The 23,731-nt window shown below is 42.7% G+C and overlaps 4 protein-coding genes across 4 annotated transcripts; 2 read left to right on the top strand and 2 right to left on the bottom strand.

Moving 5' to 3' along the window:
* The first annotated feature begins 79 nt into the window (after positions 1-79).
* BCIN_06g01920 (hypothetical protein) lies at positions 80-3,100 on the top strand. The gene is made up of 2 exons (XM_001560321.2): positions 80-2,468; positions 2,571-3,100. The coding sequence occupies exons 1-2, from the start codon at positions 543-545 to the stop codon at positions 2,868-2,870; spliced, it is 2,226 nt and encodes a 741-aa protein (XP_001560371.2). The 5' UTR covers positions 80-542; the 3' UTR covers positions 2,871-3,100.
* A 2,849-nt stretch (positions 3,101-5,949) lies between these two features.
* BCIN_06g01910 (hypothetical protein) lies at positions 5,950-7,732 on the bottom strand. Its single transcript, XM_001560320.2, has one exon. The coding sequence runs from the start codon at positions 7,589-7,591 to the stop codon at positions 5,996-5,998; it is 1,596 nt and encodes a 531-aa protein (XP_001560370.2). The 5' UTR covers positions 7,592-7,732; the 3' UTR covers positions 5,950-5,995.
* A 595-nt stretch (positions 7,733-8,327) lies between these two features.
* BCIN_06g01900 (hypothetical protein) lies at positions 8,328-9,755 on the top strand. The gene has a single exon (XM_001560319.2). The coding sequence runs from the start codon at positions 8,396-8,398 to the stop codon at positions 9,569-9,571; it is 1,176 nt and encodes a 391-aa protein (XP_001560369.1). The 5' UTR covers positions 8,328-8,395; the 3' UTR covers positions 9,572-9,755.
* A 2,346-nt stretch (positions 9,756-12,101) lies between these two features.
* On the bottom strand, positions 12,102-15,192 carry BCIN_06g01890 (hypothetical protein). The gene is made up of 4 exons (XM_001560317.2): positions 14,062-15,192; positions 13,720-14,000; positions 13,526-13,603; positions 12,102-13,428 (listed from the first exon to the last, which is right to left on the bottom strand). The coding sequence occupies exons 1-4, from the start codon at positions 14,189-14,191 to the stop codon at positions 12,754-12,756; spliced, it is 1,164 nt and encodes a 387-aa protein (XP_001560367.1). The 5' UTR covers positions 14,192-15,192; the 3' UTR covers positions 12,102-12,753.
* Between the last annotated feature and the right edge of the window lie 8,539 nt (positions 15,193-23,731).

Raw genomic sequence — 23,731 nt, 5'->3', positions numbered from 1 at the left:
TGGTCCTATGAACGCCCGCAGTTTAAGAGTAGGATAATGGAGCCCCCCAGAAGGATGATCCAGAAGGACCCAATAAAGAGGGGGAGCTGAAAAGATTGGTGGGAGAGTAGGATTTTGTACACGGTGTTGTATTTGTGTTCTTGTTTTTTTTGTTTCGAATGTGAAGCTAATGAAAGGCAAGTAAGTTAAAGGGAAGTAAAGGTTTCTCTTGAATGACTGAGAGGTTAACAGAGTTTTGAAATCTGAAGAATACAGAATTGTGGTGAAAGAGCTTTTGATCACAAGAGCTTCGTTTCGAATAGATTAAACGCCTGAATTTTGCTTGGTACCTCGGGACTTCAGCTCAGGAACTGGGTGAATTTAAGGAGGGGTTAAGGCACATATAAATAGTTAAGGACGAGGGGAACGAGGAATAGTTACGACGCACAAGACAATCACACACATCGCGGCTTCCTATCTATATCGGCTCTTACTCGCTGATTTAAAAGCTACCAAGCTCTCTACCTTTCGATAAAGCCTGGCACAATCAAACAAGCTAAACGATGTCGCTCGATCCGCGAGAATTACAACTGAGGGGTAGGTCTAAGAGCCCCGGACGCGAAAGATCTCGTTCGAGATCTGGATATGATCAAGTGGATGGATACGGGTATGAAGAGCCTCGCACCGGCAGATTCAGAAATGCAAGTGCGAACCCCGCAGCAGGGTTTGGTGCTTCGAGATATGGAGAGGTTGACAGTTCCGGTATACCTGACACGTTGAAGATCGATGAGGTGAAATATACAGAGAGGGATAGGGATAATGAGAGATTGCATACTCCTGCCCAGTTTGACAATTTGGCATATGGAGAGGGATATGAACCTGGCACCCCAGCGAAGATCAATGTTTACGGATCCCGCGATCCATCGCCAGCAGCTGTTCCTCGAAGTGCTGGCTATGGAAAGGACATCCATACTCCTACCTATAGTACCTTTAGTACTCACAGTGACCGACTAGCTTCGCCCCGCGACCATGAATATGAGAGAGACACACACAGATATACTGAAGATAGTCATGGTCGTCAGAGATCAGCGAGCTTCAAAGTTTCTGCGGGGGTGGGCAGTCATCATGCAGCTATCTCGGGTGGCTTGAGTATGGGTCATGAATCTCATGTTCAGTCTCCAGCTGGGTCACAATTCTCAGGGTATAGCAAGAGGGATGAGGAACACAGATATGCCGACTCCCCGCAGTACAAATATTCGCACACGGGTGAAAAGATATCCTATTCGAGCACCACGAGGAAAACAGTTATTAGTGGGGAACACCCTGGAGAGAGAAGTCCTCCACTTTCAGCTCGACCTCACGGCCACAGGGATTCTTCACCACATGGACATCATAGACACGAAAGTTCATCAGCTCGAAGCAGTAGCTCTCGCTTGGTCTCTGAATCAGTCGTTAATGTCGATCCTGGAGCACGTCGCCGCGATGCCTCACCAAATCCTGCTAGATTGAGTGATCGACTCAACACCCTAAGCATCAATACCGGTGGTCATTTAGGCCACTCGTCACATGGCTCCTTGAGCTTATCGCCTGGCGGTCATTCCCATTCAGGCTCTCTCAGCTTGGCAAATGCTCCCAATTCCCCTCTCCTCGAATCATACAAGGGAACATATCAATCTATATCCCCCATGCCTTCGCCAATGCTGGTTGTCACATCACATTCTGATATCTCCGAGACTTTCTCTCCCTTGTCTCCCTCTGGTGGAGATTCTTTCCGCCGCACAGCCCGCTTCCACGATTCTCAAGATGAAGCTGAGATTCTCCGTGATGCACTCAAGGGCGAAAATCGTGCTCCGGATGTTCAGCCTCTTATTACCATTCTTCCGGGCCTGACACACGAGCAAATACTCGATCTTCGCGCTGAGTATAAGAAGATTGTCAAAACGGGCCATGATAGAAAAGGTGTTAATATCGCTAAACATATCAAGCTCCGTCTCAAAGATGAAGATCCAAGTTTAATGAAAGCATGCTATGCAGTTGCTTTGGGACGATGGGAAAGTGAAGCCTATTGGGCTAATTTCTGGTACCAAGGCGAGAAATCTCGCAGAGAACTACTCATTGAAAGTTTAATGGGACGATCGAATCGCGAAATCGAGAAGATCAAGGATGGATTTAATGATAAGAAATATAGAGACTCTCTAAGACAATGCATGGAAAAAGAACTCAAGGAGGATAAGTTCAAGAAAGCGGTGCTCCTTGTGCTGGAAGAGAAGAAAATGGAGGAGAGTCGAAGAATTGATGGGGACTTGCTCCGAGAGGATATTAGACAGTTGGAGAAATGCGTCACGAGTGAGCGGGGAGGCGAGACGAGAATGATTGAGATTGTTTGTACGAGGAGTGATACACATTTGAGAGAGGTGTTGAGGGGTTACGAGGAGAGATTCGGAAAGAATTTTGCGAGGGAAATGTTGGCGAAGAGTACGAATCTTGTGGTATGTATATTCTTTTCTATCTTTTTTCTTACCCGCATCTTTTTCTCTCGCCTGTCCACCCTTTTCTTCTTTCTAGTATATGTAACTAATATCTTCTCTTAGGGTGAACTTCTCGCCCACATCCTCAACGGAATCATCAATAAACCAGTTCGTGATGCACTATTGGTACATCATGCATTGACGCTCTCGACGCGCGATCCGCTCAAGACGGAATTGTTGATCAGTCGATTGGTGCGATATCATTGGGATCGCAAGCATTTGGAGGAGGTGAAGAGGGAATATAGGGATCGCTATGGCATTGATATGCAGGATGCGGTGAGAGACGGAGTGAGGGGGGATGTGGGGAGATTCTTGGAGGGCTTGTGTATGTGGAGGGAGAGGGATAGGGTTAGAGAGGTTTAGGGGGTGAGAGGCTCAGAAGGGGAAAGGGAGGGGTGGAAGATTGGTGGGTTTAGGGATGTTTGATGGATTGATGATTACTTGATGGATATATGATGGATTATAGAATGATATGACAAGGAATGATACATGGCCGGTTAGGTTAAAGGAATGGAATTGATTTTTCGTAGTATGTTGCACGATGTGCAGTGATTCATAGTCGATGCGATTCAGAAATGGTGATTCGGAATTCATGTCCTTCCTGGATAATGGTGATAGGGATGTGATGTGATGTGATATGATCAGGTTGTGAAGGCGGAAGCAATATTACCGAGGATATCAATAGAGAAAAGTCAAGCAAAGTTCCTTCCGGGAGATGGTGATGATAGGATATGTAAAAGCAAGTGCTGTCTGTGGATTCTATTGTGTGTGTGTCTACTTGCATTATGGGATTGAGTAGTCTTTTGTGTAGAGGAGATTATAGGCCGTGTTGAATTTTCGGGATGGGGTTGGATGGAGTGGATAGTGTGGAATGAGTGGAGTGTTCTTGTAAGTTATCGGGTCCTGGAATTCTTGGGGTTGTCTGTGTTTACTTGTATGTTTTCTGCTGGAGGGTAGTTGTTGGTCTTTGGTGAGAGTTCGATACTTTTGGAGGTTGAGTTGAGGAGTTGAGGAGTGCGTCTTTCTCTTCTACCTGTAGTGGTAGTTCCTGATGGGCTTTGATGTGAGATGGTAAATATTGAGTAGAGCATGTATTCAATGATGGAAGAGAGTGTTGTGGTAGTTTGTGAGGGCTCATTAGGATAGTGAGATGCGAGGACTCGAGTGTGTACTGTAACGTAGAAATCTGTGGAAGAAGCAAGAGAATGCATTGCATATCATTAGAGCCTGCCTCTTTACATTGAAGTGGTGTGCTTGGTTTCCACAGTATGGAGCTGGATTTGAGATTTCCAAGAAATCTATGTGATATCCAAACTAAAACATCAGACTGTTTTGTTGAATGTAGATAGTTGGTGAAGTGAGCAAGAGGTCAGGTGAGCAGTAGATCGAACAATTCCCCGTCTCTTTCTCACAATTGCTCCTTCCTCAGCAACAAAGACAACTCCATCCACAATGGCTCACTCCACTCCTGAGAATTGATACTTTCCACTCAATATCCACTTACAGACATCTTGCCGAATAGATAGTCAAGCGACTTAAATCCCTCCATCCTTCCATTACGTCAGCCACCATCCACCACCTTCTCATCTCAACTCTACAAACTCACACAAACAGACATACTATTCACTCCTTCCTTCCTTCTTCTCCCGAATATATGGTAAGAAACCCATCAAACGTTAATAATTTGCATCAAACTCCTCACGCTGGTTCAGTGGTAGAAAGCTTGGTTGAGGTAGTGGTTAACCTGTCTGCCTCCCAGATGAAAATATTGTCAGAGTGCGCAGGAAACGGGGATTCGAATTCCCCACCAAGCAGGATGTATTCTTTTGTGCGTTTTGGCTCTGGTTTTAATTGTGAGTTTGATCTGTCGTTTTTGGATTTCCCCATTCTTTTTCGGGTTCGGGGCTTGCTTTTCGACAGGTTGATAGTTTGGTGGTTTGTTCATATGAAGGTGTGATTGGTGAAAGTATTCACTTTTCTTGGTTTCTTCGTGCATCGTTTGCTTGCTTGTCACTATACTTCTTTTGATTGATGAAAGATGCTATGTAGTATGTATTGAATATCACTCAGTAGTCGGTGGTTCGCTCAAACACCACATTATTCTCTGAGTACTACATCTATATATTGACCATTCTTTCAAGCTTCCATAATCACAATAATATCAGAGTCCTTGCAGCAAGCTTTTGTTTTTCAAAAACACAAAAATTGGTCTCTCATTAGTGAAGTGCTACTATCATGTTTCGTTGCGCTCCACGTGTTTGATCCACATATGCTGGGTGATGCACACAAGCGGCGTAGTAAGTTAAAATGCTGCCTACTTCCTTCTTTCCTCAAATCTGGCAAACTTTTATAATCTTTTTTGCTTGTTTTCCTTCTGATATGCATCTATGAATAGTGAAAAGATGCCATCTATGCGGTGCTCCGTATCTTTCACTCGAAGGAGACTGCGAATCTTCGAAGTTTCCAGGGTTTTGAGGGAGGGTTCCTACGATGTCTGACGTTTGCGATTGTGTTTGGTAGATTAATACTCGCTGCTCTATATATCAATTTGTGAAGTTCGTAATGATCTAAAGTCACATATGTGATAACAGCTCGAAATTTCAGGAAAAAAAGATGGCCGGTTTCCCTAATCTGGCATTCTCATTACCAAGCCAGAGACTGTTGCTCGGGTTTTCGATGCCGAGCTTCAATTTACAATATGGAATGTTCGTTGATACAATCGGATTTTCTCTGGAATACTTAAAAAATAAGAGAATGCTGTGGTAATATCACTGTTGGATTAAAATACTGCCGTTCTTGTAGTTTACTCGCTATACCTAGGTAGTCAAAAATTGAAATATGACAATCGGATCAAGCACTCACGGCTTCGAGATGTCTACTAATACGATCACAGGCAGATTATCTGAGAATGTTGAACACCATGCTCGATCCGAAAGAATTAACAAGAAACTTTGAACCCAATCACCACTACTTTCTGCTGTTCATATCTAAGAGTAGCGTATCAGACCAGTTTCTGGAATGGGATTGATCTGCTGTGGGTCAAATTATCAAAAGTATCACTTGTACCTATGTATACTGTCCTTAGCCGACATTGCTTTCGGTTCTTATATTAGCCACAATTAAATTTCTTATAGGCTTAACCACTTGAAGAAGGCATGAAAGTGGTCCCGAAGTCTGAGATCTTCTTAAAAGGCCTCTTTACGGCACGGGCTAGACTTCTCACAAGCACAAGACAGCGTGCTTTTCACAGGAGTAATATGCAACAAATAGCAAGAGAAGCCACTTTGCAGACTGATAATACAAGAGATGATTGGTGAGTTCTCTGATGCGCATCTAACGGATCATGGTTTTGAATTTCGTTTTAAAACTGGTACCATCTTTGACAAAGGACAGGCATTTAGATGGAGATAGCTAGAATATTAAAGTAAGTGGGTCTATAAAGTGTAGTATATTATTATAATTATTGATGTCTATCTAGTAAATAATTATTACGGAATTTCTGTTGAGCCTACAGCCCTCGAGTTTTCCAGGTCATTTGGTCTAGCACCAAAAGCTCCAATTCCTTTTCTCTCATCTCTCCTTTCAAGAAATCTCGTCAATAACGCTGTCAAAGCAGTCGCTCCCCCAAAAGTTGCTGCAGCAATCCAACCCGGACGGAATTCAGGCGCTTCTGCAGTTCTCCATACTGCATCCGAGTACCAAATCTGCATGATATAACCAAACATATTACTCGTCGCAATCAAAAATCCTCTCATCTCGTGATCATGGGACATAAGATCTGGATACCAAGAGAACCAAATCCCCGGTACACCGGCTGAGAAATATGCAAGATAGAATGCAACAAATTTCAGTTTGATAGGTACAGTCCAGATGGCTAGCACAACCGCGCTGAAGAATGTTCCAAGTTGCATTACTAGTATCGGTGGCCAACGTTTTCCGTGTAAAAGGTTAGAATCTGAAATCATGGCGGCTACAACTTGAACAATCACACCAATGCCGGCCTGAGCCGTTGGAAGAACATCCCTATCATAGACCGAGTTTCCTTTCGCCTTCAACCATAATGCAAATGCCGGTTGTTGGGATGGAAGACTCGCTTGGATGAAGAAATAACCGAACGGTAAGACCCAAAATTGCCATTGTGTCATCATTCGAAAGAGCTTTTTCTTGTCCCAAGCTGACGATCCTAGAGTGTTGTACCCATCACGAACTAGTCGTTCTTTGGCTAGTTTGATTTCATCCTTTGTGAGATAGAAAGCTCGAGTGGTTTCGGGGAAATCGGGGTTGAAAAAATATCCAATGACGCCGACAGGAAGACTGATGGTACCACATATGATGAACAGCCATTGCCACCCAGCATGACCAAGATGTCCGCTTAAATTATCATAAGCTGCTGCTTGGAGGTAGCCACTGAACATTGTGGCTAATGTTGCGGTACAATAAAATAATGTTACACGCTTCGCTCGCTCTTGCTTTGTATACCATGAGCCAATCACATAGATGATACACGGAAAGAAAGCTCCTTCACAAAGTCCGATGAGAAATCTCAGCGCGTACAACTGTGACACGTTGGTAACGGCTGCGCTACAGAACGTAAAGATAGACCAGAGAACCTCAAGCGTAGGAATCAAAATCGATGGCCGAACATGCGTCACTAGAATGACAGCCGGGATTTGACTTATCACATAGCCAGCAGTAAAGACATTTCCCATATATGTCAGCTGACTGCCTTTCATATTGATAGCTTCTTGCATGCCGGAAACATAGGCGTTGTTCAGATTGGCTTGATCGAGATTCTTGCAGAAGTATCCGAGGCAGCCATAGGTAAGGAGGAAGAAATCAAGTTTGAGGAGGAAACGTTTCTCGATGGCTGGTTTGTCTGGATCGTCCCAGACGTAGCCTTGAACATTTCTTAGAAAGCGACGGAAAGAACCCTTGAATCCAGGCCTTTCCCATGATCTGAGTGGAGCTTCGATGCTGGCGTTTTGGTGTGGCGATGGCGATGTTATCGAGCCATCTGTTGAGGTCGCATCTGTAGGTAAAATATCTGACCCGAGACCCTTCTCTTTGATTTCGGACATGATCATTCTCGATTACCAGGAAATAACATCGAGTCCGAATTTAACGTGGGTGTATTTTTTAAAAGTTTCGATTGGCTTTTACATATATATGATTCTCAAACACTTCGCCATCTCGAACCCATTCTCGACCATTCAGATTTGTGGATCTAGATTTTACGCTCGTTTAATGGATATCATATGGCGACATCAGCGAGTATCATTCGTCTTTTGGGTATTCTCGCATTCTCTCCAATTAAAGAAGTCATTGTTATCTGATCCCAACGCCTCGTAAGACTCGAACGTAACTTTTAATGGATGTATCACTTTCTGGAATTCATGCTTCAGGTGCGGGCGAGCATTTATCCCACTTATTAGATACGTCTATCATCTTAGTCTGCTTGACGTGACATCTGGAAGAATTGTCGTTGTGTTGCATTATGAACCCCCTCGATTAGACGATTCCACAATTACCCCGGTTTTATATCCGGACCGGAGAATTTAAGATATGGACACGCCAATAGAGCTTGTTAACGCCATGGATTGATAAGCATCAGCGATAATGGCACAAATCAATCTACTAGTTGCCGCAGTCATGGTGGATGATCGTCATTTCATTGGGGTTGAGCGCCCAATTTGGTGATGGTGTCATGCGGGGAGCAGATGACGAAATTCTGGAGGTATCTCATAACCACAAAACGAGAGATGCAGTGTGGTGTGCCGGATTGCCGAAAATGGAGATATGGCTAATACTTAAGAACTTGATGAATTGTAAGTCATTGTCGCCAATTGATCGAAACCATAATCATCATTCATTGCAGGATTTTATACATCATGTCTACTACCACAACCGAGACTGTCGTGACATCGGCTCCAGAGGTCACTCAAACCCTTCAAGATCCAAAACAATACGACTTTGATCACCTTCCAAAGTACGAACATCCACCTGAGACCAAAGAAGATCTTCCCTGGGCCGAACTCGTGACTCTAGACCTCTCAGACTTCAACAATGAAGGTGGAAAAGAACGTCTCGCCAAGCAACTTGAGCATGCTGTCCACCATGTTGGTTTCTTCTATGTGAAGAACTTTGGCCTCTCTCAAGATCAAGTAGATCGTCAATTCACACTCGCCAAGAACTTTTTCACACTTCCCGTGGACGAGAAAGCCAAGTACGAAGTTGACTACGCAAACGCGGATTACAACGGCTGGCGACGAAACAATCATCATCAAGTTGGGAAGGTCAAGGACAATATCGAGATCTACAACATTCCCAAATTCACCAAAGATTTCGAAGGCAAATATGCCCAACCTCCTCTCGTGCAAGCCCATCTCCCCGAAATCGAAGTCTTCTCCAAAGCCCTACATTCCAACGTTGTTCTTCCCCTACTCCGTCTCTTTGCCATCATTCTCCAACTCCCAGACGAAGAATATCTCGTCAACCAACACACCTACGACAAGAAAAGCGAAGATCATTTCCGCTACATGATCTACCACAAGCGAACCCCCGAGGAACACGAAGCCAGCGGCTACGGCCAAACAACCGGCCACACCGATCTCGGCACCGTAACACTTCTATTCCGTCAACCCGTTGCCGGACTCCAAATCCTCGGCGACGATGGAAACTGGACTTGGGTATCCGCACAGCCGGGCACCATTACCGTAAACCTCGCAGATACAATTTCGCATCTCACAGGCGGCTGGTTGAAATCTTCGATTCATCGAGTCGTCGCGCCACCCAAGGATCAGTGGGAGTATGAACGCACGGGACTTTTGTATTTTGCGAGACCGCATAATGACACGATTTTGAAGCCGATTCTGGATTCTCCGGTGTTGAAGGAGGCGGGTGTGAAGCCGAGATTTGAGAAGGAAATCACGATGGAGGAGTGGGTTAGAGCAAAGCAGAGATTACAGTTAAATCCAGATCTTGCAAAGGGATTGTATCAAGATGCGGAGGATGGAACGAGGACGGTGGAAGTTATTGGAGGGTTTAGGGATAGGACTTATAAATGATTGGATGGATAGTTGATAATAAAAACCTGTGAATTATAAGTACGAGTAGAGTCGTTCTTGTTGTTACTTTGGTAACTTTATATAGTGATTTATTGAGCTTGAAAGCATAGCTTTGAGGAAACCCACAAGCTTATAAGTCTGCAGTCTTGGATGCCTCCATACTAAGCAATATGTTGGGAGGGTACCCTGGTTTCCATGGTATCCGCGTGAGTATAAAATAGCACTATTTCTTTACTCAATCTAAACAATGCCTGATGGCAAAAACGACATACAAAACCAACAGGTTCAATCGTGCTAGTCTGAAAACCAGCATTTGTTTCCAAAAAATCAAGTCAGATCTCAAGAGAACGAAGAAACATCTCGTCAACCTGTGGCCTCAATGACAGAAGAACTGCAACCAAAAGCATTAGTAACTATAAACGACAACAATTATTGAATGATCGTAACACCCTTACAGGAGTATTAGATCGATATTCCCACAAAGACAGTGCCCCCCCTTTCTCCCAATCAATCCCCTCATTCAAGAGTGAGTATCGTATCTCATTGAATAACCACCCCCATTTTCTCAATGCAGACAATATAATATATTCAACAAAAGTTCAATTATAGCTGAAAATTCAAATCAAAGCACAATCGTGGTCAATTTACACCTCTTCATTCGCTAAATCTCGATATACGACGGAAATCCAAATTTCACCACATGATAATCTCAAGATTTGATGATCGAGGATATTGTGATCTAGCATGTTGTAAAGAAAGATGTAACAAGGAGCGATTTAAGTTCTCCCATTAGCTCTACTAGGCTGTCATAGACAACTAGATCATACAGATTACTTCCCAAGTGAGAATCTTCAAAGCTGTGGTTTCTTCTTTGAAAACTGATTTAGGGTTATTCACTATTACTACCGAGTCAACTCCTCACAGTGTTGTTATGAAGTTTTCTATTATATTCATAAATTTGAAAATAACAAGCGAGAACGATGTCGTTTATCATTGTGAAGAACTCTCCTCTATCATCATCATCATCACCGTCGGCATTACGCGCCAACTTCAACAACTTCTCATATAAGATTTCATAATCACACTGCGAGATCAATACCACTATGAGTATACCACAGTATTAGAATTCAAACCCCTCTAGATCCGCGACTCCAGACAGTTCATAGCATAGAGTCTGAAAACACCTTTTTTCAATAATCGTCATACTCACACCTCAAGCTAACAGGGAAACAGTCCTTTTCTATGACTCCCCATGAGTCCTAGCATGTAATAAATTATCAACCGAGTTTTAGATCTTGCACTCGCAGATCCATCCACATGCTTGATCTCTCAATCCAATATTAGAAAAGCGCATGTACTCTCTCTCTCTCTCTCTAATCCACAAAGTCTACCACTCCTACATAAACCACCCAGCTATTGAGAGTATCCGCCATCAAACTAGCAAAGTAAAGAGATCCATTTACTTGCAGGATAATTTTCCCGCAATACTCTTTAACCATTTCTCTTCACCGCCAATCCAGGCATAATTCAACGTAAACTTTTCTTCTTGTCACGGTCATCTATCTATTCACACACCCACGAAATAATATTGATCAAGAATTGATGCTCATAGCTCATATATATACATTAAAACAACCAACAACAAACAACCAAAAAAAAGAACCCACAAGCAAAAAATGAAAGACGAGTATTTGCCAACTGACTATACCGAGTAACCCCCAAATTCTACTCCTCCTCATAACACAACTCCAACTCCCGATCAAAACACCCCCACAACAGCATCAATTGGTCCAATTTACAACCAATCCATATATCGAACCGAGAAACTACACGTGAGATTTCCTCTAGTATATAAATACAAATATACACACACACACACACATTATCAAGACCAAAACTCAACACTACCAGCTAGCGAATGACTCGAATCCAACCTTTCCAACCTCTCCAACACCCTCGTGATCCCTAGGCCTCTTCTCAATCTCGACACTGACTCTATTCTACTCTACTCACAAGTGAAACATTGACGAACGAACAAACAAACAAACCATCCTTTCCATCGTATAATGCGTTCAAGTATTGACAGAAGTGTGACATCATCTCACCAGTTGCGAGCTAAATGGAAGTAAAAATATGAATAAGAGAAGTCGCAATACTCAACTCGCGTAAGAATCGCAAAAATTAGCGAATCGACAACAATTTGAAGGTAGGAAATTTGTGAGTGATTCCATGTGTGCATATCATTGTATATCTACAACTGTATTTTCTACGCTGTTGACTGTGATAGAGCGACAAGAATTACATAGACGCTCAAATATTTTGTTTAACCAATTCAAAAATATTAAAGTATTCACACTGTCATCTCTCATCTCTCATCGTTCATCCCTCTTACCCACACATCAGCCCCCTAAAATAGTATTCAAATTTATCCCACTTGATCAAATCCACTACTAAGAGACTCAGCTCACACTCACACTCACACTCACACTCACACTCACACTCACACTCACACTCACACATTAAGCTCAAATATCAATTAATACACACTAAATTCTTAATATTTAATATTGTATGTCCATTTACCTATGTTTCACTGGAATATCCCAGGATTCATATTCCTATCCATTTACACCCATCCCAGCAACTCATTAACAAGCCAGAAGTTTTTCGAGATGAATTAATCTTCAATCCCCAATGTATGTACAATCCACCGTTTGCTTTTTAACCTATTTCCTCTCACCTCCACTAAGCACATATATGCATCTTAATAACAAGTTCAAAGAATGAAAGAGGTCTCTTTTGAGCATCTCATCCAATGTTGAACAAGGCGATTGCGTGTGCAGGTAAAATCTATGAATACAGTTTGAAACGAAAAATGAAAAGGTTTGCCGGAACTAGCCACGCCAAGGATTGTTGTAGTCATATGACAAATTACCATTATTAATTTGGCAAGTGTTGATGAATATATGATACTCATTCCGAGTGCTTTTTATGGTTGAGTCCCAAATCTTTCAATTAAAATCTGGCTTCTTCGGGAAGGGTATTATCTGAGATGATTCGCTGTAAACTCCAACGTCCACCTAAATTGCGGTGAAAACGTGCAAATCCTGTATGTTTCTGAAGGTGAAAATAGAAGGTTCGTAATATCGTGTGTGGCAAGAAAGGAAAGGATACAATCATTGTTAATCGGGATCAGGGTTGACAGCTCGAAGTATTGGTCCTTGTTGATGGACTCGCCTGGAGTAATCGTGATCATCTCGAATAGTATTGAGGCTCTCCCGACTCTTATTATCTCCACGTTGATAGACAGCAGCGAAAGGATCTAATCGTGGATCCACTGGCATCAATTGACTCCTTCTAGATCCAGGTGTACTCAATTCGGGTTCCCATGCTTCGACAACGCGTTTTCCATCCGTGCCGAGAACATATCGTGAATTTTCGCTCATGGTTCTCGATGGTATTGGTCCACCCACGCCGGCGAGGCTTTCCCTTCGACTGTTGACGGCTGCATATTGTTCCGCCTTTTCTTGTCTTCTCTTCCTTATACAGAAGTATGTAACACCAGCGATAATTGCAATCAAAGCTACCAGACCAATCGTGAGACCCACAGCACCTCCAGTTGTCAACCCTCCATTGCTTTTCGAAACCGACGAGTTGCTGCTGGAATTTGGTGGCGCAGTTGGGGTAACAGTAACCGTTCGAACTTGTCCGGTAATAGTTTCGAGAGATATGATTGGAGTGGGTGTCCATGTAGAACTTGTCGAGCCAGATGTAGACGACTTCTGAGCGGCAACGGTAGTTGGTGATGCTAAGGAAGTAGTGGGTGCTTCTATGGAGCTCGTTGATTCAGTAGTTTTCTGTCCGGAAAAGTTAGCTTGATCATCTCACAGGCTGTGATTTGTTTTCCAATAGATAAAAAATCAAATAAATTTGGAATCAGAGAAAGTCGCGTACGGGTGGAACGGAAGAAGTGGCTTCAGCAGTTGAAGAAGAAGTTGTCACTGGTTCAGGACTCGAAGTCGAAGTAGTTCCCTAACATGGAAAAACAAGTCAAATGGGTTGCCATTCAAGGCACACGATAGATCATGAAGATGGCGGTTCAGGTTGGGAAAGGCAAGGAGACGAAGGGATTGCATTCAAGTACTAACCTTCGTAGATGAAGTCGATGATGTCGATGATGTTGATGATGTAGTCGCCGCGCCTTTTGTTCCCGATGGAGATAATGTCAAAGACATGTATCCATATAAACTATCTCCACCACACGTATCGTCCGGATAACCTGGGCATGGGGTATCGCAATCGCTCGAAGAAGTTGTAGTTCCAGGCACATAATTTGAACACCAACAATCTGACCCTTGTACCACAGCAAATGCATATTCATCCACGCAGAAATCGTGACATAGACCATCGGATTGATAGATGGAGGAATCTAGACGGGGAGCAAGATCAGTAATTGTCGAACTTCAATTGATTCACGCAGGTAGACTTACTGGCACTGCCAGAGCCTGTATTCAAGGTTGAGCAATACTCCATCGATATTGCCTGGACATGTTTGACGAAGGCGACGAGGCATATCGCGACGACGCCCCGTCGATAAGCATCTTGCAGTGAATAAAACATGGTAATTGAAAGTCTCTCCGTGTTGAGTGTATGGCTTTCGTCTTTCTTCCAATCGTGGGGTTATCGATGATCGTATGTGTCTTCGCTGTTGCCGGAAAAAACCGTTAATTGGAATGTCGGGCCAGGTGGAATGCGGAATTGCACACGAACGGGATGAGGATGTGAGATATCAATCAAGGTATCCCATCGAGTGAAGTCGATCAATCACCCAGTTCATTAATCAGATCAATCCGTCATACAGCGATGAAAATGATAGCCATTTCCCCCAATTTGAAATTACGAAGAGATTGGTGAAATCCTCCCGCCTTCAGAAAGTGAAAGGAACAAGGACGAATGTAAAGTGGAGGGTCGTGGCGATGGACGAAAGGACCAGAGAGGACGAGAAGGGTCGAGGGAGGAGGAGGAGGAAGAGGAGCCAGAGGGCGAAGACGCAGACGAGGACGAAAAAGGAAAATGGGCAGACAGCAGGAGATTAATTTAATGTGGAGTTTCGAGGTGGTGGTACAGATGGTAATTGGAGGGAGAGAGAGAGACGACGAGGGAGGTGGAGGACGGAGGAGAGAAGTATGGAACTGGAAGGAGAGAGGGAGGGAGAGAGGAGAGGAAGGAGAAAGAGAAAGAGAAAGAGAAAGAGAAAGAGAAAGAGAAAGAGAAAGAGCGATGGATGGATGGATGGGATGGAAAGATAGCCTATCCAATAGACAGGGAGAGGTGGGAAAAGTAATAGATCAAGAAATTCCAAGGGAAAGCGGGAGATGGGAGATGGTAGTGGTAATGGCAATGGTAATGGCAATGGTCATGGATGGTCGTGGATGGTCATGGCCGTTCGTAAACCGTCTGCTTTTCCTGGTCCATACTCCGCAGAGCTAGTCGGGGTGGATTTGTCAAGTACGCAGAAGAAGCACCAGCAGAAGCACCAGAAGAATTAGTCTTGCGAACTTGCTATGCCATCCCATCGCAGCAAGAAGCGTCGTATGTATCGCTTCGTATCGTATCTGTCCGCCCAACGTGAAATGAAAGCGGCAAGTAGCATTTCGTGGTGGGACCGATAGACCCTCCGTTGAGTTTAGTGTATATTAAGAAATGTGTCTCGCAGGGCGGCGTGATTGGCCAATCCACGCCCGCGATTTCGCTGCGTTGCTTTTGATTCCTCTTCCGACCTAGGCGTTCATAAAATGGTCTCGTCCCGTGGAGAGCGACGAGCTGCTGCTAATCGCTCTGGTGTGTGAGGCTGGATTAGCTTTACGATAGTTTCAATTAGAGTGCTGCACCCAGGTACCCAGGTCCCAGGCCAGTGTTGAGGTGATGTGTTGGGGAGATGAGCAGAGGGAAATGTCTTGAACCTCTCAAACTCAAAACCCGTCGTGGTGTCAGTGTCAGTCGACGACGGTAGCTACCGGTGGTGATGCAAAGGGCGAGGGGAGAGGAGGAAGAAGAGAACATGATCGATCTGGATCTATCTTGCTCACCCAGCCACCGCCCACCATCTCTTCGCTCCGCTCCCCTCCCGCATGGCATGACATGGTGGCACTCGTATCGGACAAGGGGATGCTCGACCCGATCACTCTGGCGGCCTCTGAACCGTTGGACACTTTCTTGGAAAAACGAAAAACGCCTTCGTGTGCTTGGTTGAGTGCTCACTCTCCCATCTGATTAATATGCGGGTGATACACAGAACCGCAGGAGCGAGATGCAAAAAGTAACTTTTGGCTTTCTTGGGAGAGTCAACACTGACTTTGAACCATCCACCATCCACCATCCACCATCCACCCACCATTCAGCCAATTTGCATTTGGTGCTGTGTACTTATTGCTGTGTACTTACTGTGTACTGTAGCTACATGGTTTATTCACGGGGGCAAGCCCCCAAACCCCCATGGCTCGCTGCGCTCGAAAGTTTGTCGTAGATGTTTTTTTACTCGATCAAATAGTATGGATGTGCACCACTCGAACTCTCCTGATCCGTCCAAAACTGTATTGCTATTTATTGTGACTATTGGTTATGCTCGCTACTATAGATAGGTACATGATAGTATGAATCTGAGAACGCCTCTTTCTCCTTCGAGATATCCTGTTTTTAGATTCATCAGGAGAGCAAGGAGCAGGACTCACGGTACTCTCTTTGGACCTAATGATGACTTGCTTTCGCTATGTGCTCCATACCAAGCCTAGCGGACATTTGATTCTACTACAGTGGACTAGATATGCATCTAGTGAATGGATAGTAAATGTATAGTAAATGCATCCAAGTTTCCACTGCATCTAACAGTCTCTAACAGCGTCTAACAGCATCTAAACACGCATCTAAACACGCATCTAAACACGCATCTAAATATACAACATGCATCATAAAAGCAGCATTATATCGTCGAGCTAACTACCCTCCCGTTCCCGCCGTGTCAATTCTCTGGCTGCTAGGTACTCGAGTAGTCGCAGTCTCATGCCGAGAACCATTCACCACAACAACCATTCACAGCCCACCACCAGTTCATCGCGACGGTGCACATTCCAAGCATCTATCAAGCATATCCAGGTACAAGATATCTCTGACCCTTCGATCGTCAATCGTCAACGCCAATCGAGCAAAAGATGTGCGAGATGCATTTTCAGTTATACAACATCCAAACTCAACCACTCATGCCCCGGTACAGCTGAAAGGGAAAGGGAAACGGAAACGGAAACGAGAAAGCTCAAACGCCCGAGACGCCCGAAATATCAATCTCAATCTCAATCTCAATCTCAATTCTCTTAATTTCTTATCTTTTTATATTTTATTTTTCTTCTTGTTTTTCTTTTGTCCTTTCTTTACCTTTCTGTTTTGCACCTCTTCCTTCCCATTTCGTGATCCACTCCAAACCATCTTTTCCTTTCTTTTTTTCCACCCACCCTGCCGTGTCTTTCATTCTCCCCCTCTCATTCGCCAATGGAGTGAAAATCACTGCTGTCAATAATCAGCACTGCCGAGCACACCTAACCTTGATATCTTGATAGTCAGGGACTAGCTGCAGACCATTCCACAATCCACTCCGATCCAATCCAAGCGAGCAGATTCACAATGGCAAGAGAGGATAACTGCTGCATCTTAAAATGGTTCGGCATGGCCGTGTGTGCAAACTTTACTTGGTCGTTCGCTCTATGTGACTTCTCCGGAGTCCGTTCTCTGGATTTCACATTCACATACATATCCATCAACTAGATGCTGCATACGATGTGAAATGATATGATGTGATACATGGCAATCTCGATATAAGATGTAATAATACCCATCCCCCAAGCAAACACACACACAAACAAATCCCAATACATCATCTCGACCACATCACATAACGGATGATTCGTACGACCCGGACATACTGCTCTTCTCTTCTCTTTCTCCCTTCCCTTCCCTTCCCTTATCCACTTCTATTTGAAACCTTTTCGTCGTCATTGACATGCTTTAGTGCTGCAAGTGTTGTCGATGATAATTTTCCTAGACCCACTCCTTTCAATTCGATGGTTAGATTTGGGTCATCCATGGATGGCATGGAGCCTTTACAGCGCAGAGTCCACAGGAGAATTGAATACATAATTTCTTATATACTCAGTCAGGACTCAGGAGTCGATGCTAGATGAGTTTATAGAACGAATGAGAGGGTGTGTGTGTGTGTGTGTGTGTGTGTGAGAGAGAGAGAGAGAGAGAGAGAGAGAGAGAGAGAGAGAGAGAGAGAGAGGACACAAACAGTATAAACCAAAAACCCCCAGAAGAAATCCAACTCTATACACAGAAATCAGAAATCAGAAATCAGAAATCAGAAATCAGAAATCAGAAATCAATTCGCATTCTTCACTCAAGTATTATTATTAACTTTTATTTTATTTTATTTTATTTTATTAACTACTATTTTTCCAAACACAATCAATTAATAGATTTATTTACCTGTGCTCGATCGATAACACCCACCCACCCACTCACCCACTCACACAACACCCACTACACACTACATTTCGAAATATAAACTTCCGAAAAAAACGCGTAATTTGTCCTGATCACATACGAATCAATGAAGAAAAGAAATGAAGAAGCGAACCCCTTCTTTTTTTCGGGTGGGTTTCCGCTCCGCTCTTTGATGTTTGGTTTTTTGGTTTTTGGTTTGGGCTAATAGATGGATGGATATCATCGAGACGGACATGACAGAGTCGCTTTTTCACCCCGAATAATATATCCATCCATCCATCCCTCTCTCTCTCTCTCCCTCCCTCCTCCATAGAATCTCGCACTTTGTAAACCAACCCAGCTCCAATCCCAATTCCAATTCCAATAAACACCCATCTATGATCATCCATGCCCACTTCTGCGCACATCCATCTCGCATCAGTCAGTCAGTCAGTTCCCGTCCCGGTATCTAATTCGCACAAACGAACCTCTCTCTTCCGGCGACACCTCCCTCGTACTCCCTCCCTCCTATGGATACGATACGATCGATACCTACACCTACAAACCCACCAACCTATCAAATCACCTCACCTCACATCATCCATCATATGATATAACCAAACCAAACCAAACCAAACCGACCCACCCAGTGTGCCAGTGTAATCCCATACCCATCCATCCATAAATGCGCCACACAGCCCAAAAGCTTGTTTGTTTAGCACGGACTTGTCTCTTTCCCGACTCTTCTATCTTCTCCTTGTTGGTTGATACTATAACTTATACATACTTCTTCTTCTCCTTCTAACTATACTTACTATATACATATATATATATACATATACATATACATATACTGTACACAAACACACACACACACACACATATACATATACAAAATACACTCTGCACAAAAGTATACAAATAAATTTCTTTCTTTTCTTTCTTCCTTCGTATCTAGATCCCATGTTTGTATGTATAATGTGTGTAGTATGCATATGCATATGCATGCATGCACACTAGAATAATCATATAGGTACATGTTTGCACATTTGTGGAGTACATACTATGTGCGTATATACGGTATATACGGTACATACAGATATACCAACCTCTTTTTCTTTGTTTTGCTTTGCTTTGCTGATTGACTGATTGACTGACTGGCTGATTGACTGGCTGGCTGGCTGGCTGGCTGATTAACTAACTAATTGACTGATTGACTAACTGACTGACTGACTAACTGACTAACTGACTAACTGACTAAATATCGAATCTTTATTAGCCAGCCAGTCAGTGAGTTAATCGATAGTAACTCAGATATGTATGTACATATATACGAACTGCGAAGTCTTCATTCACATGCGAACATCCCTCAAGAGTGGGTGGGAAAGAAAGAATCATGTCATGGACCTAATGTACCTCTCCCCTCTACCGTCTCCTCCCCATCAATCAGCTCACTCACGCCATTCATCCATCCATCCCAACCCCGCAAATAGTTTCGTATGATGAGTGGATATGTATGTATGTATGCATGTATGTATGTCTACCCTCCTCGCTCGATCCACATACATACATACATACACATAATACATATTTATTTATTTATTTATTATCCATCCGAAGACGACGACGAAGAGGAAGGACGATGATGAATGAATGAATGATGATGCATTCATTCATTCCTTGATCATCTATCCGCCTGTCAGTCATTCTCTCCCATGGAGTATTTTCTGTCTTGCTGGTATAGTATATAAATCGTGAATTAATCAATTGAAGTAATCGACTGACTGACTGACTAACCTGATGGGATACCTGAATCCCGATTAATAAATCAAATCAAATCAAATCAAATCAAATCAAATCGGTAAATTCTTTGTTAAACATAGGGGAGGGGAGGGGAGGGCGTGGAAGTGGAAGTGGAAGTGCCGGATGGTGTATACGTAGGTAGAGGGGAGGAGAGGAGAGTAGAATATTCTACTAGCATATATACATATACATACATGAATAGCAATGACGAGTTCATATCTCTTTTCTTTCTCAGAAACTGAATAGATAATTCATTATCTTCCATCTCTTTAATTCGAGCTTGTATTATCTATCTATCTATCTATCTATCCATCTATCCCCAAACAAAACAAAACAAACTCAACTCAACTCCTGTATCAAAATATCAAAATGTCTCTCAACCACATAATAACAAGTCGGCAGTTGGCTTGTTAACCGTTCAGATTGCGAAATTCGTTTCTTGATTGGTTTTGGATAACTTATAGTAACTTGATGGAGTTGCTTTGATATATTGTGAAACTGTTTTGCTTCTTTTTTTTTTCGAGCGATGGTGGGTGGATGGAGGGATGGGATGGATGGGATGGGAGAGATTATTGATATCTTTTTAGGGGGGGGGGTTCTTTCTTTCTTTCTTTCTTTCTTTCTTTCTTTCTTTTGCTTTTTGATATAATTGTCGATTATTTGGGGAGCAACAGCAATGGTGGTGGTGATGGTGTTCGCTTTTGGAAAGTGGTGTGCTGTGTAGGTGGGTGGATTGGATTGGATTGGATTGGATTATTGAGTTCAAACTCATCTCAATCCACTCGTGATTACAATGAGAATGCTAATACGAATGCTACTGCTCATGATGCTATTTTTGGCACGTTCGTGTTGTACTGGGTCGTGTTGTATTCTACGTGTTTGTGCTCTAGATGGGTGTGTGGTGTATGTATGGTGGGTGACGTACATGAGGTGCGATGGGATGGATGGGATGGAATAAGGATTTTAGACTACTGATTTGTCTGATTTGACTGACTGGCTGGCTGGATGTATCGAATATCTACACAATGCGTGTTTGAAGAGAGATCATTGGGGAGGATTGACTAACTAACTCACTGACTAACTAACTATCCGTATAACTTATATCGAATCAGATCAGATCAGATTAAATACATACATACATACATACATACATACATACATACATACATACATACATACATACATACATACATACATACATACATACATACATACATACATACATACATACATACGAAGAGACGAGACAGATAGTGTCGAATCAAACTGCTAGATTCATTATCGGCCAGCTCTCCTTTCTCACTTGCTATCCGCATACGATACGATATAATGGATGGGAATACGATATGATATGATGTGATGTGATCTGAATACGAGTATCTGCAGGGGCAGCGTCTATTTATATCTTATATGCCAAATGTAAATATATTCATTCATTCATTCATTTCTTTTTCATTGTATTTTGGAGGGAGAAAAGATGATAATCAATAAACAGTATGATATATATATATATAGCTATGTAGATTTCTCACTTTTATAATCTTTATCTTTTTCGTTCATGTTCGTTTGTCTTTTGTATTATATGTATATTCTTTCCTGTTATGTATCTTGTATCTTGTATCTTGTGACTTTTCATCCTGCTGAATATTCAGTTCTGCTCTATCTGTTCTGTGTATTCTCAGTGCTTTGGAGTTGGTTTGCTAGATTTGAATCCAAGTAGACCGACCAGTCATTTACCTAAACTAACTTGACGCTTAAGATTGACAAGCTATATAGCTACTTGCTACCTTGCTATCTTGCTACATATATAGATAGAAGAATGGATCTCGCTTCGACCCTTCTACTCCTCTCTCTCTCTCTCTCTCTCTCGGGATTTCAAGTGTCGTTATGTTACGTCGAGGATGGAAATCCTGTGTTGTGAGGGTGAGGGTGAGGGTAAGAGTGATAATAATAGGGGAGCGTGGTGGTAGTATAGATTGTAAATAGTATCTCAACTGCCTATCAATAGTGTAAGCGTATTAGTGATTTATCGATCGGGTGTGGGCTTGATTTGGGTTGGGTTTGTGGTATAGAGATGTGTGTTTATCTTTTCTATTCATCAGATCCTATCTACTCACTCACCTGCGCACTGTCTTTCTTTTGTTGCTTACTTGCTTGCTTACTTTCTTTGCTTGTTTGCAACTTTTGGGTTTGAGATCTTGGGTGTGGATTTGAGCCTTTATATCCAATCCTCCGCTTCTTTTTACCCCTATACATAGATAAAAACGATATTATATATGCAAATATATTAAGCGCAGAAAGTACAGTTAGCCCGGCAAGCAGAGCAATCACACCAAGTCGCTTTGTAGAAGATAGAAGAGTTTCTGTTTGCTTACTGGCGTCGCGGGCGTTGGAGGAAAAGTCAATGATTTTTGGTGTGAAATGTGAAGTGTGAAGTGACGTGATGAGTATTGATGGGTATTGGTTGATGTTTCAACATTTTAGTTTGGAAGTGAGGGAGGGTTAGTAGGGAAGGGTGATCTCTCTTCACCTCTCTCTTATATAGCTCAGAGTAAGAACCGGAAGTTTGGAGAAGTTGAGAGAGATTAAGAGAGAGATTAAGAGAGAGATTAAGAGAGAGATTAAGAGAGAGATTAAGAGAGAGATTAAGAGAGAGATTAAGAGAGACATTAAGAGAGAGATTAAGAGAGACATTAAGAGAGAGATAGGAGAGAGATAGGAGAAAGAGAAGAACCGAGAAAAATGCTGTTGGTATCTTTTTAGTTTGTTGTTGATTTGGTATTGGTAGTGATGAGATTCGAAGGGCCAAAAAGGACTTAAATAGAGATTAAGATACTGATGGTGATGGTAATGTAGCAGCGTAACGAAATCTAAGAAGTGGTATGCCACGCAAATAATAAGGATGTGGATGAAGATATGTGATCGGGATGGCTTAGGTTGAGTTGAGTCGCCTTATACACAACGTTTTATCAACGGTGGAGGTTTAAATATGAGATCAAGAAACTCGTCTTTGGATTATTTATATACGAAGAAAAGTTACTTCGTAGAGTTTAGTCTTCTTGGATTCTCAGTTTTAACTTTTCGGATTTTGGTTCTTGTTACTACTTCAACTTTCTAACTCTTCTAACTCTTCCTACCTTTCTTACCTCTACTCTGTAACTCTCTCATTTCGTTCAACTCTTCTTCTTCTTTTTCTTCTCACTCTCTCTTTTCCAAATTGCCATTCTATTAAAATCTGGAAAGCTGAGAAAGCCGATCAGAGTTTGTATCTAATTATGTATGCTAATGAATGATATTGATAGTGATAAAGGAAATCAGTGGAAAGAGGATTGTCGTTGGAATATGTGCTTGTGTGGTATAACAGTTCGAGCGACTAGAGGAAAAAATCATCAAGTACAAGTACATGAATGAGAGCGTAATAAATGTATGGAGACCAGTGCTGATAGTATTAGGGTATGAAGCCATGGGCACACAACCACAAGGGAATAGTCTTTGACCAACAAGCGCCAACTGCTGATCTCGAAACATAAACAGCTACGTTAACAACGAAGGAGATATGGACCAGGTTAAAGGAATGGATGGGTTGCCGCTTCATACAGCAGTAATCCAGGCTCTCAGATTGTCTAGAGATATGGAGGGAACATCACGGCTTGCATTCAGTGGTCTTTCACCTACGCAATCTAAGGATCAGTTTGGGTGAAATCGAGATCGAAAGGACCTGATCCGTTTTCTACACGGCCTTTCAAGACTTGACGGCATAGATATTAAGCACATTCTATGTATTGAAAACTTGAATTTCAAAACAATCATCCGTGGTTCAATTCA

Source organism: Botrytis cinerea, chromosome 6 (assembly GCF_000143535.2).
Source record: "Botrytis cinerea B05.10 chromosome 6, complete sequence".
Taxonomy (NCBI): Eukaryota; Fungi; Ascomycota; class Leotiomycetes; order Helotiales; family Sclerotiniaceae; genus Botrytis; species Botrytis cinerea.
The sequence above is the reverse complement of the archived record's forward strand: the minus strand, read 5'-3'. Positions and strand labels throughout refer to the sequence as shown.